The following is an 18,919-nucleotide window of genomic DNA, read 5'->3' on the forward strand; positions in this document are numbered from 1 at the left end:
TGTTTGTAGCTCCTCCTACTTGCTCATAATCCCCTATTTCAGGGCCTGTCAATGGTGTATCTAAGGCTCAGCATAATTCAGGGACTTTGCAACTACTTCATAGATTTTCAGCTCCCCTGCTGCTTCCTCAGCCAATTCCGCTGGGCCTGCCAGCAGTCCCCCTCCAGCAGAGTGTCATTGAAGGAGATTTGCAGCTCCTTGGTGTGGTCTGCAGCTACTGCTGCTCCCGCTTCAGACCTACACACTGGGCCGAAAGGTAGTTCATCTTCAGCTGCTTGTCATTCATGGATTTTGCACCTCCTTGTTGTGGACGTGCTGGTGTTTCTACCCCATTTTGCCCCCATACAAAGACGTCCATCAGTTCACCTACAGCTTCTTTTCATTCAATGATGTTTGTAGCTCCTTGGTCTGGGTCTGCCGCTCCTCCGCCTCCAGCACAGTCCTTCACACTAGGCATGTAGGCGGTTCTTCTCTAGCTGCCTGTAGTATAAGGATGTTAGTTGCTCCTTGGTGTGGGTCTGTACCTCCTCATGGTTCACCAAAATCCCCTAGTACATGGCATGACAGTGGTTGTTGTCCAGCTGACTTCATATCAGAGACTTTGAAAGCTACTCAGTATATTTGCAGCCCCTCCTGCTGCTTCCTCAGCCAATTCCACTGGGCCTGCCAGCAGTTCCCCTCCAGCAGTGTGTCATTGAAGGAGATTTGCAGCTCCTTGGTGTGGTCTGCAGCTCCTGCTGCTCCCACTTCAGATTTACACACTGGGCCGAAAAGTGGTTCATCTCAAGCTGCATGTCATTCAAAGAGTTTGCCCCTCCTTGTTGTGGACCTGCTGGTCCTTCTGCTCCCCATTCAGCCCCTCCTCCAAGGCCTCAATCAGTTCACCTACAGCAGCTTGTCATTCAGGGAGATTTGCAGCACCTTGGTCTGGGTTGCAGCTCCTCCTGCTCAAGCACAGTCCTAGATACTGGGCCTACAGGCGGTTCATCTCCAGCTGCTTGTCATTCATGGAGTTTGCACCTCCTCGTTGTGGACCTACTGGTCTTTCTACCTCATTATGACGCCATGTAAACACGTCCATCAGTTCACCTAGAACTTCTTTTCATTCCAGGATGTTTTCAGCTACTTTGTGTGGTCTGTAGCTCCTCATGTTCCCACATCAGGCCTACACACAGGACCTACATGCGGTTCTCCACCACCTGCTTGTGGTACAGGGATGTTTGCTGCACCTTGGGGTGGGTGTCTTCCTCCTCATGGTTGCCCAAGGTGCCCGAGCACAGGGCCAGAGAGTGGTTTACTTCCAGCTGACTGTATATTAGGGCCGTGAAAACAACTTAGTAGTTTTGCAGCCTTTCCTGTTGCTTCCTCAGCCAATTCCACTGGGCCTGCCAGCACTTCCCCTCCAGCAGTGTGTCATTCAAGGAGATTTGCAGTCCTTGGTGTGGTCTGCAGCTACTGCTGCTCCCGCTTCAGACCTACACACTGGGCCGAAAGGTAGTTCATCTCCAGCTGCTTGTCATTCATGGATTTTGCACCTCCTTGTTGTGGATGTGCTGGTGTTTCTACTCCATTTTTCCCCCATACAAAGACGTCCATCAGTTCACCTACAGCTTCTTTTCATTCAATGATGTCTGCAGCTCCTTGGTCTGGTTTGCAGCTCCTCCTCCTCCAGCACAGTCCTACACACTGAGCCTACAGACAGTTCATCTTCAGCTGCTTATCATTCTTGGAGTTTGCACCTCCTTGTTGTGGACCTGCTGGTCTTTCTACCCCATTAGGACCTCATACAAAAACTTCCATCAGTTCACCTACAGCTTCTTTTCATTCAATGATGTTTGCAGCTCCTTGGTCTGGGTCTGCAGCTCCTCCTTCTCCTCCAGCACAGTCCTTCACACTAGGCATGTAGGCGGTTCTTCTCCAGCTGCCTGTGATATAGGGAGATTTGCTCTTTGGTGTGGGTCTGTACCTCCACATGGTTCACCAAAATCTCCTAGTCCAGGGCATGAGAGTGGTAGATGTACAGTTGACTGCATATCAGGGACTTTGAAACGTACTCATTAGCTTTGCAGCCCCTCCTGCTGCTTCCTCAGCCAATTCCACTGGGCCTGCCAGCAGTTCACCTCCAGCAGTGTGTCATTGAAGGAGATTTGCAGCTCCTCGGTGTGGTCTGCAGCTACTGCTGCTCCTGCATCAGTCCTACACACTGGGCCTACAGGCGGTTCATCTCCAGCTGCTTGTCATTCATGGAGTTTGCCCCCTCCTAGTTGTGGACCTGCTGGTCCTTCTGCTCCCCCCGTAGGCCCTCAAACAAAGACTTCCATCAGTTCACCTACAGCTTCTTTTCATTCAATGATGTTTGCAGCTCTTTGGTCTGGGTCTGAAGCTCCTCCTCTGGCACAGTCATATACACTAGGCATGTAGGGGGTTCCTCTCCAGCTACCAGGGGTACATGGAGGTTTGCTGCTCCTTGGTGTGGGTCTGTACCTCCTCATGATTCACCAAAATCCCCTACTACAGGGCATGACAGTGGTTGTTGTCCAGCTGACTGTATATCAGGGACATCATTCCTACTTAGTAGATTGCAGCCTCTCCTCCTGCTTCCTCAGCCAATTCCACTGGGCCTGCCAGCAGTTCCCCTTCAGCAGTGTGTCATTGAAGGAGATTTGCAGCTCCTTGGTGTGGTCTGCAGCTACTTCTGCTCCCACATCAGTCCTACAAACTTGGTCTAAAGGTGGTTCATCTCTATCTGTACGTCATTAATTAAGTTTGCAACTCCTTGTTGACCTGCTGGTCTTTCTGCTCCCCCTTCAATCCCTAGAAAAAGGCCTTCAATCACTTCACCTACAGCTGCTTATCATTCAGGAATGTTTGCAGCTGCTTGGCTTGTGTCTGCAGCTCCTGCTCCAGAAAATGCCTTCACACTAGTCCTGCAGGCGAATCTTCTTCAATACCTGTGGTCCAGTAGGGTTTGCAATTCCTTGTTGTGGGTTTGTAGCTCCTCCTACTTGCTCATAAACCCCTATTTCAGGGCCTGTCAATGGTGTATCTAAGGCTCAGCATAATTCAGGGACTTTGCAACTACTTCATAGATTTTTCAGGTCCCCTGCTGTTTCATCAGCCAATTCCACTGGGCCTGCCAGCAGTTCACCTCCAGCAGTGTGTCATTCAAGGAGATTTGCAGCTCCTTGGTGTGCTCTGCAACCCCTGCTGCTCCTGCTTCAGTCCTACACACTGGGCCTACAGGTGGTTCATCTCCAACTGCTTGCCATTCATGGAGTTTGCACCTCCTTGTTGTGGACGTGCTGGTCTTTCTGTTCCTCCATAAGGGCCCCATACAAAGACTTCCATCACTTCCAAAAGTTCACCTACAGCTTCTTTTCCTTCAGTGATGTTTGCAGCTTCTTGGTCTGTGTCTGCAGCTCCTCCTGCCTCAGCGCCATCCTTCACACTAGGCATGAAGGCGGTTCTCCTCCAGTTCCCTGTGGTACAGGGATATTTGCTGCTCCTTGGTGTGGTCCATAGCTACTGCTGCTACCCCATCAGTCCTACCCACTTGGCTTACAGGCAGTTCATCTCCAGTTGCTTGTCATTCATGAAGTTTGCACTTCCTTATAGACCTGCTTTGCTTCTGTGCCCCCTTTTGGCTTTGTATAAGACCTTCCATCATTTCACCTACAGCTGCTTGTCATTCAGGGAGGTTTGCAGCTCCTTGGTGTAGTCTGTAGCTACTACTGCTCCCACCTCAATCCTACACATTGGGATTAGAGGCAGTTCATCTCAAGCTGCTTGCCATTCATGGAGTTTCATCTACCAGTGTGGACCTGGTGGTTATTCTGCTCCTCCTTCAGCCCCTCGTACAAGGCCTTCCATCACTTTACCTACAGCTGCTTGTCATTCAGGGAGGTTTGCAGCTCCTTGGTCTGGGTCTCCATCTCCTTCTGGTGCAGCACAGTCCTTCACACTAGGCCTGTAGGTGGTTTTCTCCAGCTACCTGTGGTTCAGGGAGATTTGCAACTCCTTGGTCTGGGTCTGCAGCTCCTTCTGCTCCCCCTTCAATCCCATTGTATAAGGCCTGCAGCGGTTTACCTCCAGGTGCATGACATTCAGGGAGGTTTTCATCTGAGGAGCACTTCTAGTCTCTGTCCCAGTTGTGCAACCTTAATCAAAATGACAACCTCCCTGGGCCTTCGTTTTTCCCATGTGTAAATAAATGATGGGGTGATCAAAATCAACAGTTTTCAAACTGTGTTCATTGGGGTTCTAGGAGGCTACCCCAGGTGTTCCACTGTGGGCTGAGGGAGGCAGGACAGGCAGGCTCGGACGCCACTTCCACAGAGCTTCCCTGTGGAAGTCCTTTCTATGTGAGGCTTTGGCACAGCTGCCTACTTGGAAAAAGAGTTCTTTGATTCAAACACTTAAGCTCTGAATCAGAACATCTTTGCTTTAAGACTCTATGTCTATGCCCAGGTCTTCTCCCCAATTACAAGCCCCTTTCTATTTTCAATACCTGAAATAAAGAAAATAGGAGATTCTGCAGAGAATTCTAAATTCACTGAAATTATCAACATCATCATCATCATCATTACCACACTGAGATTCCTGGGGGAAGATTTAGACAAAAAAGCTCCTAAGACCAGAGGCTCATAGACTCAATTTGAAACAGGTGTGTGAAGTTTGCCCCACACAGCTTTTTTTTTTTTTTTTTAATTTTTATCATTTACTTATTTTTTTCTATTTTATTTCATTTTAAAGTGTGTATGGTTTTATTAACTGATATCTCACCAATAAAGTCAATTACAAAAATAAAATAACATAAAGTAAACAAAAATATTGACAAAAAACTTTCCCTACCTGGTGAAAGAAATAGACCTACAAGTTCAGGAAGCACACGGAACCCCAAACAAGAAGAATCCAAAGAGGACCACACCAAGACATATCATAATTAAAATGCCAAGGGTAACAGACAAGGAGAAAAATATTACAAGCAGCAAGAAAAAAACAGCTACCCTGTTTCCCTGAAAATAAGACAGTGTCTTGTATTAATTTTTTGCTCCCAAAGATGCGCTAGGTCTTATTTTCAGGGGATGTCTTATTTTTCCATGAAGAAGAATACGGTACACATTCATTGTTAAATGAAAATAAAGGAAATTTATTACCCGTATATGGTACGGTAGTACGGTAGTTGTCAACACAAACCAGACAAACTGTGAATCCTACAGTATCAAGAATTTACTCATTTATTCAATGACAATCATGTCATCATCTTCTGGAACATCATCATAACAATCCAATTCCTGAATTTCCTGGTGAATTTCTTGTGACTCCATTTCTTTCAGAATCAGTGGACCAAATCTCTCATGTTTAGCAATAGCACTGTCTTTAAATGAATACTTCTTGTCAAGGTAGCCTGCTCGCAGTGCATTTGCAATGCAACTGTCGGTGATTTTCTCCCATGAATTCTTCACCCAAGTCACAACTTCTTGCAGTTTAGGTTTCACAAAGTTTCCACGCTGATTTCTCTCCATTCTATTTTCAATGTAGTCATTAATTTCCATGTGCAAATTGTCTTTGAATGGCTTGTTTATTGCAATATCAAGAGATAGGCCGTCATTCCTGCGGGAATCATTATCTGATCTATTTTTCTTTCGTGAAGAAATGTCTTCATGTCTTTAGAGTGGTTAGTGCTGGCTGCATCCCAGACTAGCAGACCTCTTTGGCTCCCTCGCATAACAAGGGGCAGCATTAAATTGACCCACTTCCTTATAACTGCTTGTGTGGCCCAGGCTTTTTCAGTTTCAAGAATAAAAATGCTCAAAACACATTCAATCTTTTTCTTCTTGCCCTTAGAAATGATTAAAGGTGGGGTTTTAGTGCCATCCAGACGAATTGCCAAAATACAGTAAACACGTGCACTTTCATAAGCAGTGGAGGGAATGTACACTAAGGAGGCACCCCACTGTTCAATTGTTGTTTGAGATGATTGGCCCATAAACACTGCAGTTTCATCCATAGCAATCATGTTGAAAAGATTGTATTTAGAGAAGTCAGCATGATCAATAAAGGACTTGAGTATCTTCCAACCTAAACAATGTTGTACCAGTAGATCTTCTTAAAGACAATTCACTTCGCTGAAGGAAATTATCCAGCCAGTGTTGTGATGCTTTGAAGTCTTCGGGGGCTATGTCAAACTGTGGTGCCATTGCAAAGGCAAATTCTTGAATCTGAGCCCTATTCACAACCAAAGCCTTTGCTCTCCTGTCAACAACCCATTCACAGATCAGGTCTTCCAGCTGAGAAAATAATGGTTCCGACCTGATCCACACTTGCGCTTTTTAGCATTTCCCTTGTCCATTTGTTCAATGAGGTTACCATACTCTGCTCGCCATTTTCAGACCAATCGGATACTCAACATCTTCTCTTTGCAGAAAGCAGTAAGATTTTAGCACCAAGTGTCTTCCACGATTCCTTTGTTGTACTCCACAGAGTAGCTTTTTCTTTTTGTGCTCTTTTCTAGGGGTAAAAAAAGGAATTGGGGTATCAAGGTGGGGGGAGGGGGATCACTTAAAATGACACAGGGGGGATCAGAGTGGGGAATCAAAATGGAACAGGAGAATCATAGGGGGGATTACCATTTTAGTAACCCCTTTTGATCCTCCTGTGTCGTTTTGATTGCCCCCTATGATCCTCCTGTGTCATTTTAAGTGATCCCCCTCCCACCACCCCTGTGCCACTGAACACCTTTACAAGATATCCCCCCCCACCCCTTTATCAGACATTTACCCCTGGGGCCTGCCTGGGGACTGTCACTGGGCTTGCTTGGGCCTGGATCTGGGCTGGAGCAGGGTCTGCCACTGACTGAGAACCTTCAGTCATCATGAGGGCAGCCGTGAGCATCAGGTAGTGTCACCAGAGACAGACCAGCACTCACCATCTTCGCCACGTCCAGTCCGCTCTAATTCTCCTGTTCTACACGCATCTGCGAAAGTCTCCTCCTCTCTCCCGCCTCGCGCTCACCGCTCACTCTGACCTCCGCTCTGCCTCCACACAGCAGTGATGTCAGGACTCCACATAAGGCCACTGGTTGCTAGATGCCAGCCGTGGTAGCCCTAGTGACCAGTTTATGGTAAATTAATTTTCATTCTGAGACAGAGCCTAGGAGAGGGGGTCTTATTTTCGGGGGGGATGCCTTATATTTCACTCAGAAGGAAACCTGTAAGTAGGTCTTATTTTCAGAGGATGCTTTATTTTCGGGGAAACACGGTAGTTACCTACAAAGGAATACTCATATGACTGTCAGCTGATTTCTCAACAGAAACTATGCAGGCCAGATGGGAATGGCAAGAAATATTCAAAATGATGAACAAGAACCTACAACCAAAATTACTCTACCCACCAAAGCTATCATTCAGAATTGAAGGTCAGATAAAGAGCTTCACAGACAAGAAAAAGTTAAAGGAGTTTATCAACACCAAACCAGGATTACATGAAATGTTGAAGGGTATTCTTTAAGAAGAGAAGGAAGAGGAGACTCTTTCCCCTCCCCACATGGGAGTCTGTACTTGTTCTTCAGTAAATCTCCACCTTTGCTATTCTACCTTCTGTCCGTGGATTCATCCTTTGACTCCAGCGGACAAAGAATCCAGGACATCCTTCCCAGGGGAACACCGCATGTTCCAGTCCAAAAATTCTGCTTCACAGGTTTCCCCACACACCCTGAATTAAATTTTGAGGATGCTGAAGATGGTGGCCAGGTAAACACTTGTACGTGCTGCCTCTCACAACCACATCAGTGCTGCAATTGGGGATCTTACCTGAGACCTGAAAAAACCACAACTGTGGGGGCCCTGACCGGTGCAAACACACGGATTCCACAGAAAGGTTGGATTTTGCCAGGGATAACGTGGGGTGTCTGTGTCCCAATAGTGAAAGCGGCCTGCGGCTGCTGTGGCAGCAAAAGCAAAAGCACGCGCTGGGACTGCAGAAATCTGTGTCCACAAAAGCCCCCCTGTGTTGGGTCTGGTGAATGGGGGTCCCCAAGGTTGCTAATAGTGGGGTTCTCTAGGGAGCAACCCATTCTGATCCGACACGGGGGGAGAACATAGGAGTTGGGAAGCAGTCTGTTTGTAAGAGCGCGCAGACTAGCCCATCGTGCACCTAGACTGGTTCCCCTGCAACACTTTGCTTCGATTACAAAGGAGAGATCACCCAGATTGGCTGGCCCTAAGAGACAGCAGGGGGAAACTGCTTTTCTGGAAGCTGAGAAGCAGAGCAGGGAGAAATCATCCAGGTTTCAGCTCCGAGGCAAAGAAAAAACAAAAACAAAACAAAAATGGTATTGAGTGCCATAGAAAAAGAAGGCTAGAGCAGCCAAAAAGACGGGGACATCAATCCAGAAACACTGCCACCTAGGATCTGGAGTACAAACTGACTGTGTTTATTATTAGTTTTATTTGATCAAAAACCAAGAAACTAAGGAATCGCCATTGAGGTGCAGCAGAACACAAGGAACTGCTATACTGTCTGGACTGAGAAACAGACGTGCCAAACAGAATAACAGAAGAAGTGAATAGCCTTAACAACTGCACACTTTTTTTGCTAAATTTTTTATTTTCATTTTATTTTCATTTTTTGAATCTTTTACTTAAGAAACAAATTTTTTCCTTTTTTCCTCAGTTGATTTTAACTTTTTAATTATTACATTTTTAGGTTCAATAAGCATTGTTACTACTGCTATTTTAATTTTTTAAGTGCCATTTTATTTTCTCTTTATTTTACATTGGAATTAGTGTTCTTTATTTTATTTTCATTTAACATTGTTTAACCCTATCTCAACATGACCTATACACCCTATCACTCTCTTTCTAACCTTCCCCCTTTTGCTTTCCTTTTTATCTTAACCCTTTCCTACTTTAGATTTTCCTTACTCTTTCTGTATCCCCCCTGTTAAAATTTCTACCCTACTTATATATCTAATTTCCAATCCCCTGTGCCAAGTGCATACACACCTCTCTCTGAGCTGTATTAACTAACAAAAAAAAAATTGTTTTCCTCACTGTCCTTTTGATGCTGTTTGGGGGAATGTTGATTATATTGTATTTTTATGCTTTTTAGTGAGAGTATTTTGCTTATTCTTTTGTCATTGCTATTGCTTGGTATTTTCTTATTTGATTGGTTTTTGTTCGTTTGTTTTTTACTTCTGTTTTCCCTTCCTTTGCTGGAAACTAGGGGGTGTTGTAGATTGTATTATTCTCCAGGTACTGCTGCCAGCATTTGTTGGGGTTAGTGGTTGTCCAATTGAAATTCTCTCCCCATATATATAGTTTATTCCCCTTTTATCTCTTATTCTCTCTCTCTCTCTCTCTCTCTCTCTCTCTCTCTCTCTCTCTCTCTCCTACCTGTTTCCCAATTTCATTTTGAGATATATATATATATATATATATATATATATATATATATATATATCTTTTTCTTATCTATTTCTTTTGCTCCCTCCCTCTTCTCTTTTTACTCTTCCTCTTTATCTCCTATCCCCTAATTTGCCTTTCCCTAGTGGTCACCTTTATTGGAGGTTATTGATATCGCAAATACATTTCTTTTCAGTGCCTTGTGTGTTCTGCCTGGTTGTGTTGTATTTTGTGTCTTTAAATCAACGCAGGAGAAAGAGATCTACATAACCAGCCATTCTGAAAAGAGAGACCATGGGGAGACAAAGAAACAGCCCACAAATGAAAGAAAAGCAGACATCACCAGAAAAGGAAGAAAAAAAGATAGAAGCAAGCAACCAACCAGAGCAAGAATTCAGAGTAATGATCATAAAATGGCTAAAAAGAATGGAAGACAAATTTGACAATATGAGTAAGACCCAAGAGGAAATGAAGAAGAACCAAGATGAAATGAAGATGACTCAAGAAGAAATGAAAAATGACATTGCTACTATGAAGAACTCAATAGAAAGCATCAAGAGAAGACTAGAAGAAGCAGAGGACCGCATCAGTGAGCTAGAAGACAAGATGGAAAAAAATACCCAATTAGAGCAGCTTCTAGAAAAAAAAATTAAAAAGCAGGAGGAGAGTTTAAGGGAACCTTGGGACAATACAAAACAAAACAATATTAGAGTAATAGGGGTTCCAGAAGGAAAGGAAATTGAGGAAGACATGGAAAATGTATTTCAAGAAATAATGACAGAAAACTTTCCTGAGATAGAGAAGAAAAAACCCACACAAATCCAAGATGCTTGCAGTCCCAAGCAAAATGAACCCCAGAAGACCGACACCAAGGCACGTTATAATTAAACTGGCAAACACCAATGACAAAATAAGAATCCTAAAAGCAGCCAGAGAGAGACAGAAAGTTACATATAAAGGAACCCCCATCAGACTAGAAACTGATTTCTCCACAGAAACTTATCAGGCCAGAAGGGAATGGGATGAAATATACAAAGTCATGCAAAGGAAGGGTCTGAATCCAAGAATACTGTACCCAGCAAGGCTATCATTCAAAATTGAAGGTGAAATCAGGAGCTTCACAGACAAAGAAAGGCTAAAGGAATTTATCTCCACCAAACCAGCAATGCAAGCAATGCTAAAGGGTCTACTGTAAAAATAAAGAAATAGGAAGCAAAGAAGGAACACAGGGGTATAGAATAAAAATGGCGTCAAATAAATAACTATCAATAATAACTGTAAATGTAAATGGATTAAATTCTCCAATCAAAAGACATAGGGTAACAGATTGGATAAGAAAACAAGACCCATATATCTGCTGTCTACAAGAAACCCATTTCAGAAAAAAAAGACGCACACAGACTGAGGGTGAAGGGATGGAAAAAGATTTTCCAGGCGAATGGAAATGAAAAAAAAAAAAGCTGGGGGTAGCAATACTTCTATCTGACAAATTAGACTTAAAAGTGAAGGACATAAGAGATAATGAAGGCCACTTCATAATGCTAAAGGGAGCAATCCAACAAGAAGAAATAACCTTGGCAAACATATATGCACCCAACACGGGAGCACCCAAATACATAAAAAACAAACAAAAACAAAACAAAACAAAACAAAAAAAAAAACTGCTGGAGGACATTAAGGGAGAGATTAATAGCAATACAATCATAGTAGGAGATTTTAATACTCCACTGTCAACTTTGGACAAATCATCTAAACAAAAAAAATAAATAAATAAAAGAAATATCAATCCTAGCTGAAACCGATTTAGCTCAGTGGATAGAGCGTCGGTCTGCGGACTGAAAGGTCCCGGATTCGATTCCGGTCAAGGGCACGTCACTTGGTTGTGGGAACATCCTCAGTGGGGAGTGTACAAGAGGCAGCTGGTCAATGTATCTCTCTCATCGGCGTTTCTAACTCTCTATCCCTATCAATTCCTCTCTGTGTAAAATCGATAAAATATATTAAAAAAAAAAAGAAAAGAAAAGAAATATCAATCCTAAATGACTCACTAGACCAGATGGAATTAATCAACATCTTCAGAACATTCCACCCCAAAGACACAGAATATACATTCTTCTCAAGTGCACATGGGACATTCTCAAAGATAGACCACATGTTGGGACATAGGCAAAGTCTCTTCAAATTCAAGAAGATAGAAATCATATCAAGCGCCAAGACCGATTTGGCTCAATGGATAGAGCATTGGCTTGTGGACTGAAAGGTCCCAGGTTCGATTCCAGTCAAGGGCATGTACCTTGGTTGCGGGCATATCCCCAGTAGGGGGTGTGCAAGAGGCAGCTGATCGATGACTCTCTCTCATCGATGTTTCTAGCTCTCTATCTCTCTCCCTTCCTCTCTGTACAAAATCAATAAAATATATTTTTAAAAAAAGAAATCATATCAAGCATCTTCTCAGATCATAGTGACATAAAACTGAAAATTAACTACAATAAAAATAATCCAAAGAAATCAAACACATGGAGATTAAACAGCATGCTATTAAACAAGGACTGGGTTACCAGAGAAATCAAGGAAGAAATTAAAAATATCCTGGCAAGCCTATTAAAAAAAAAAAAAAAAAAAAAACAAGAAAAAATAGTAACAAATTATCTAACTCTACAAATGAAAAAGTTAGAAAAAGAGCAACAAGAAAATCCCAGTGTAAGCAGAAGGAAGGAAATAATAAAAATTAGAGTGGAAATAAATGACATAGAGACCAAAGAAACAATACATAAGATCAACGAAACCAAGAGCTGGTTCTTTGAAAGGATAAACAAGATTGATGAACCTCTAGCCAGGCTAACCAAGAAACAAAGAGAGAGGACCCAAATAAAGAAAATCAGAAAAGAAAGATGTAAAATAACAACAGACCCCCGTCAAAATACAAAGGATTGTAACAAAATACTATGAACAACTCTATTCCAACAAACTGGACAACCTGGAGGAAATGAACAGATTCCTAGAAAAATACAATCTTCCAAAACTCAATCAGGAAGTATCTAAAAACCTCAATAGACCAATGACTTGGGAAGAAATTGAAACAGTCCTCAAAAAACTTCCAGCAAACAAAAGCCCAGGGCCAGATGGCTTCACAGGAGAGTTTTACCAAACATTCAAGGAAGAACTAAAACCTATCCGCCTCAGACTATTCCAAAAAATTCAAGAGGAAGGAACACTTCCAAACTCCTTCTATGAAGCCAGCATCATGCTAATACCAAAACCAGATAAAGACAACTCAATGAAAGAGAATTACAGGCCAATATCCCTCATGAACTTAGATGCCAAAATCCTCAACAAAATTCTAGCAAATCAGCTCCAGCAAAACATCAGAAAGATCATACCCCACGACCAAGTAGGATTTATTCCAGGAATGCAAGGATGGTACAATATCCACAAATCAATAAACGTGATACATCACATAAACAAATTGAAAGATAAAAATCATATAGTCATATCAATTGATGCAGAAAAAGCATTTGATAAAATCCAACACCCTTTCCTGATAAAAACTTTCAACAAGGTGGGAGTACAAGGATCATACCGCAACATAATTAAAGCTATATATGATAAACCCACAGCCAATATCATACTCAATGGGCAAAAATAAAACCATTCCCTCTAAGAACAGGAACAAGACAGGGTTGCCCACTCTCACCACTCCTGTTTGACATAGCACTGGAAGTACTAGCCATTGCAATTAGACAAGAAGAGGATATAAAAGGCATCCAAATTGGAAAAGAAGTAAAATTATCCTTATTTGCAGATGACATGATATTGTACATAAAAAACCCAAAAGATTCCATCAAAAAACTAATAGACTTAATAAATGAATTTGGCAATGTAGCAGGATACAAAATTAATGCCAAGAAATCTATGGCACTTCTATACACTAATAGTGAACTTGCAGAAACAGAGACTAAAAAGGCAATCCCATTTACCATCACACCAAAAAAATTAAGATACCTTGAAATAACCTTAACTAAGGAGGTAAAAGACCTATACATGGAAAACTACACGACACTGAAAAAAGAGATAGAGGAAGATGTAAACAGATGGAAGAATATACCATGTTCATGGATTGGTAGAATCAAAATCATCAAAATGTCCATACTTCCCAAAGCAATCTATAGGTTCAATGCACTCCCCATTAAAATACCAATGGCATATTTCACTGACCTAGAAAGAACTCTCCAAAAATTCATCTGGAACAATAAAAGACCCTGAATAGCCACAGCAATCCTGAGAAAGAAGAGTAAAGTAGGAGGGATCTCAATACCAGATTTCAAGCTGTATTGCAAAGCCACTGTTCTCAAAACAGCCTGGTACTGGTACAACAACAGACATATAGATCAATGGAATAGAATTGAGAACCCAGATATCAACCCAAATCACTATGCTCAGTTAATATTTGACAAAGGAGGCATGAACATACAATGGAGTCAAGACAGTCTCTTCAATAAATGGTGTTGGGAAAATTGGACAGATACATGCAAAAGAATGAAACTAGATCACCAACTTACACTATACACAAAAATAAACTCAAAATGGATACAGGACTTAAACATAAGACGGGAAACCATAAAAATACTAGAAGCATCCACAGGCAGCAAAATCTCAGACATATGCCAAAAGAACTTCTTTACTGATACTACCCATGGGGCAATGGAAGCTAAAGAGAAAATAATCAAATGGGACTACATGAAAATAAAAAGCTTTTTTTACAGCAAAAGAAACCATCAACAAAACAACAAGAAAGCCCACCGTATGGGAGAACATATTTGCAAATGTTTTCACTCACTGATAAAAGTTTAATCAACATCTACAGACAGCTTATACAACTTAATAAAAGATAAATGACCCAATTAAAAAATGGGCAATAGATCTAAATAGAATCTTCTCAAAAGAAGACAGAAGGAAGGCCAAGAGGCACATAAAAACATGCTCAAAGTCACTAATTATCCGAGAGATGCAAATCAAAACAATGTGGTACCATCTCACACCTGTCAGAATGGCCAACATCAACAAATCAACAAACGACAAGTGTTGGCGAGGTTGTGGAGAAAAAGAAACCTTCGTGCACTGCTTGTGGGAATGTAGACTGGTGCAACCACTGTGGAGAACAGTATGGAGCTTCCTTAAAAAACTGAAAATGGAGCTCCCATTTGACCCAGTAATCCCACTCCTAGGAATATATCCCAAGAAACTAGAAATGCCAATCAGAAAGGATATATGCACCCCTATGTTCATAACAGCACAATCTACAATAGCTAGGATTTGGAAACAGCCTAGGTGCCCACCAGCAGATGATTGGATCAAAAAACTGTGGTACATCTACACAATGGAATATTATGCTGCCATAAAAAAAGAAGAAATTCTTATCATTTGCAGCAACCTGGATGGAATTGGAGAACATCATGCTGAGTGAAATAAGTCAGTCAATAAAAGAGAAACACCAGGTGACCTTATTTATTTATGGATGATAAAGAACATTATAAACTGATGAACCGAAAGATAGATATAGAAACAGTAAAACAACAAGCAGACTGTCAAATTACAGCGGGGAGGTTAGGGAGATCTGGGGGAAGGACTTATATACATGCATATAAGTACAACCAATGGACACAAAATTCTGGGGAGGGAGGGCAGGTATGGGGGGGGCAATGGTATATGTACAAAGATAATAATTTAATTAAAAAAATAAAAACATAAACAATATTAAAAAAAAGAGGAAGAAGAAAAAGGTAAAGGTAAAAAATTATGAACAACAAAAACACATGAAATACATACCTACCAACAAGTGAATCTAAAAATCAAGTGAATAAAAAATCTGAAGAACAAAATGGACTGATGAATACAATAGAATCAGGGACATAGAAAGAGATTGGACTAACAATTCTCAGGGGCAAGGGGGTCTGAGGGGTGCGGGAAGAGATTGGACAAAAATCTTACCCCTATGGATGAAGACAGTGGGGGGGGGGGGGGTGTAAGGGCATGGGGTGGGATTGGGAATCAGGTGGAGGAGAGTTATTGGGGGTGGGGGGAAGAAGAGGAACACCTGTAATAATCTGAACAATAAAGACATATATATTTAAAAAAGAAAGTAAACATAAAAAGATAAGATTTCTCCATTTTTGTTCTCTGAATACTTCTGGGTTTAGGTTTAAAGGTTCCCGGCCTCAAAAATATTTCCAGGTCCTCCAAGTCCTCTGTGTCTCTTCCCCCCCACCCCCACCTCCACCCCCCCAAAAAAGCAGCTTTTTAAAAAATAACAAAAAATTAGTTTGCTAGTAATCAAAAATTTTAAGTTTTCACATCAACATTCACATATGAGGGGAAAAAAAAAAGCATAAAGAATGATGACCTGGCAGCCTGGCCTGCCTCCCAGCTGACAGCCTTTAGCCTGGGAGTGTTCTCCACCAGGGCTGGTCTATGGCTGACTCTCCTTCTCTGCCTGCTGGGCCTACCCTGTAACTGCAGGCAGCTGAGTTTACAGCCCCACAACACATGCTAAATCAGGGCTGTGTAAAGGAAGGCTTCATATGGTCCTGCCTCTGGGCTGAGGCAAGACCTGGATTCAAATCTTGCTGTGCCACTAACTAGAAGCACTGACCTTGAACAAGGTGTATCAACTTCCTGAGCCTGTTTCCTCCTCTGTTGCTGTGGTTTTCTTAAAGGATAACAATAGCTCTGCCAATTCTCATGATTCCCAGTATAATGTCGTACCCAGCCACCTGAACACTGACTTAGTGTATACTGACACTGTTTCCACAGGTTCCTGGGAGTCTCTGGTCACATTTTGTCTACTGATGAAGACATGAAGACGCCTCCTGTAATACACTCACAGCCAGCAGCATCGTACCTGGGCCTGAATGACCCCGTGTGCCACTCGTATATTCCCCCTGGGGCCCAGGGCAGCCTTGCACCAGGGAACACTAGACAGCACTTCAGCACTCGATTTGGGGGCCATTTCATACAGGGAAATCGCCGCACAGAGCACAAATAGAACCCCATGGCGCTCAATGGACCACGAAGAGGCCGCTCCGTCGTGAGAGCTGGAAGAAGGCCGGGGTCAAAGGCCTTGTTCACCCTCAGCTGCAAATGTGCACATCAGGTGACGCCAGCATCTCCCACACTGGGCATGTCCGTGAAAGGCCACGGGCACCGGTTTGGGGGTCACCGGTACATTTCAGTGAGGAGGTGATTTCACAAATGGGAACGGGAGAATGCTGAGGACTGAGCCTCTCTCCCTCCAGGGGGCGCTGGTGTTAGAGGATGCAGGTGCCCGTGCCCAACAGTCATTAGCTCCATAAATGTGGGAGGGGAGGCAATCCAGACCTAGACAATGCACCATCCCAGCTGCCTGAGTCCTTCCTTCCAGCTGCCAGCTGGAGCCCCTTTCCCGTGTTGCCACCAGCTGTTACCATGGCAGGCTGGTAAAGATGCAGCATCACCAGGGGTCTCCCTTGAGCTCAGCTCGGCAGGTGCTGAGTGAGTGGGTGAGAATGACCTCCTGGCAGAGGCTCTGCAGGGGCCTGATGGTTACCTGTCCAGCTCCGGCTGCAGCCTCTGGTTCTCCTCGGCGGCCATGGCGCTCGTCCTCTGCTCCTGCTGCAGAGCCTCCCGCTCGGTGTCCAAGAGCCTCTGCAGCTGCTCCAGCACCACCTCGTGTTGGAGCTAGTCCTTGTAGCTGTTGAAGGGAAACACACCCGCTAGCAATGGACACCAGGGAGACTGCAAAGCCTGGGTGAGCGGCTTCTCTCTGCAGAGCTGAGGGAGAGGGGAATATAAAGGGGGCGGGGCTGGACAGAGAGAAGGGACAGACACTGGGCCAGCTCTGGGGGTCTCCTCCAGCCCAGAAGCCGAGTCCCCCTTCTTAACCCTACGTATCTCCATGGTCCCTTCCAGTCCCTGTCAAAGCAGCTTCCTCCTTTATCCCACTGGGAACAAAACCACTGTTTTCTGAACTCCACACCCTTCTCAAAGAAACCACCTCCCATACAGCAGAATTCTACTGCCCATAACAGCTGGTCCTGCTCACACCCAACTCAGGAACAAACTCTCCCTGCTCTGAGCCAGGCAGCATGGGGGCTAGAGGCTTGCCTGGTGGGGTCCAAGCAGCCACCAGGGGTAGTTGCACATAAACATGCATACACCCTGCTCCACAAGGCACCCTGAGTCCAGCCCTTGCCCCCTCTCTCCCACAGCCTCCCCTCAGCTCGGGCTTTTATTTCCTTCCTGTCTCAGTGTGTGGAGGGTCCCGCACAGCCCCCTCTGGAGGGCAGCAGAGCACAAGAGGAGCCCCTGACCAGCCCCAGGCTGTTCCTCCTCCTGCAGGAACCTTCCCTGTTCAGGGTGACTCGGGAGCCTCCCCAGGTCCAAGGTGAGACTGAGTCATCCTCTCAGTCTTTCCCGTCAGGCAATCCCTTTCCAGACCCCCTTCCTGAGTTGTCCACATCCAGAGACAGGCTGACAGAGCCCACCCAGGTTCCAGGTTTCAGCGTCTGTCTGCAGCCTCCATCCCCACCCACCCGCCCCATATCAGCTGTGCTTGTTCCACCTGCCTGGAGCCAAGACTTGTGGGGACTCAGACTCAGACACCTGCTGGGGCGGCTGTTGGAAGACAAACGTTCCTTCGTGTGGCCTTGAGCCACGGGACATGGCAAGCGGAAGGTGGGGATGGGGGCTCTGCCTGGCTTTCAGGGCGACGATCTTTCTCATCCAAGTTTGACAAACAGGGCCACGGGCCATTAGGGTCCCCACCTCCTGCTTCCCTGTTGTGTCTTAGAAAAGCACACGGACAAGTATATGGAAACCATTAGTAAGCACCCTACTATGGGACCGAAACTGCGAGTCTTACTCCCCATGAATCCGGGTATGAGGCTTGACACCCAGTACATGTGCCAGGGGAAGGAAGGAGCGAGTGTCCCAGTCAAGTGTCAGGTGAAATGAATACAGAGCCACCGGCCTGTGTTCCAGGCACCTCCACCTCCGACCTGCAGCCTCTCTGTAAACTGACAAAGCGCCTCCAGCTCTGTCCAACCAGCAAAATCTACTGAGTCACATAGTAGGTCCATCAAGCAAGGAGCTACAGGCAGAACAATGAACTCCTCCTTCAGACCAGTCAAATGCCTCCTGCACAAACCTTCCCATGTGAACAGACATAAGAATATATCCACACGGTTACCACAGGGCATTGAGGGTAAGGCCCGCAGCCTGGGGGGGGGGAGGGGCCACAGGAGGCTCCCACCATTGGTGGGCCGGGTGCATTCCCACCACGTCAGACAGCACATGCGCCCAGTGGGTGCTCACTAAGCGTCTAGTGAACACAGGATGGGTGCGGAGGAGGCAGAGATGGAGATGCCAAGAGGCAGAAGATGCTCATTCTGGTTGGAAGGAACGAGGGCCTGATAGAAGCAGACATCTCGGTCCCCCCAGAAGGATGGGGATCTGAGTGGAGAAAGGGGTGGAGGCTCCGG

The 18,919-nt window shown here is 44.4% G+C and overlaps 1 protein-coding gene across 1 annotated transcript in view; it reads right to left on the bottom strand.

The window, feature by feature from the left end:
* LOC311631356 (uncharacterized protein) overlaps positions 1 to 18,919 on the bottom strand; it is a 388,370-nt gene that overhangs the window by 367,284 nt on the left and 2,167 nt on the right. Inside the window, exon 2 of the mRNA XM_084901394.1 lies at positions 16,987 to 17,130. Within this exon, the coding sequence (XP_084757520.1) occupies positions 16,987 to 17,130 (144 nt within the window). The remainder of the gene's footprint in view (positions 1 to 16,986; positions 17,131 to 18,919) is intronic.

The sequence above is a fragment of the Pipistrellus hanaki genome, assembly GCF_964339955.1.
Source record: "Pipistrellus hanaki genome assembly, chromosome: 12".
Classification (NCBI taxonomy): domain Eukaryota; kingdom Metazoa; phylum Chordata; class Mammalia; order Chiroptera; family Vespertilionidae; genus Pipistrellus; species Pipistrellus hanaki.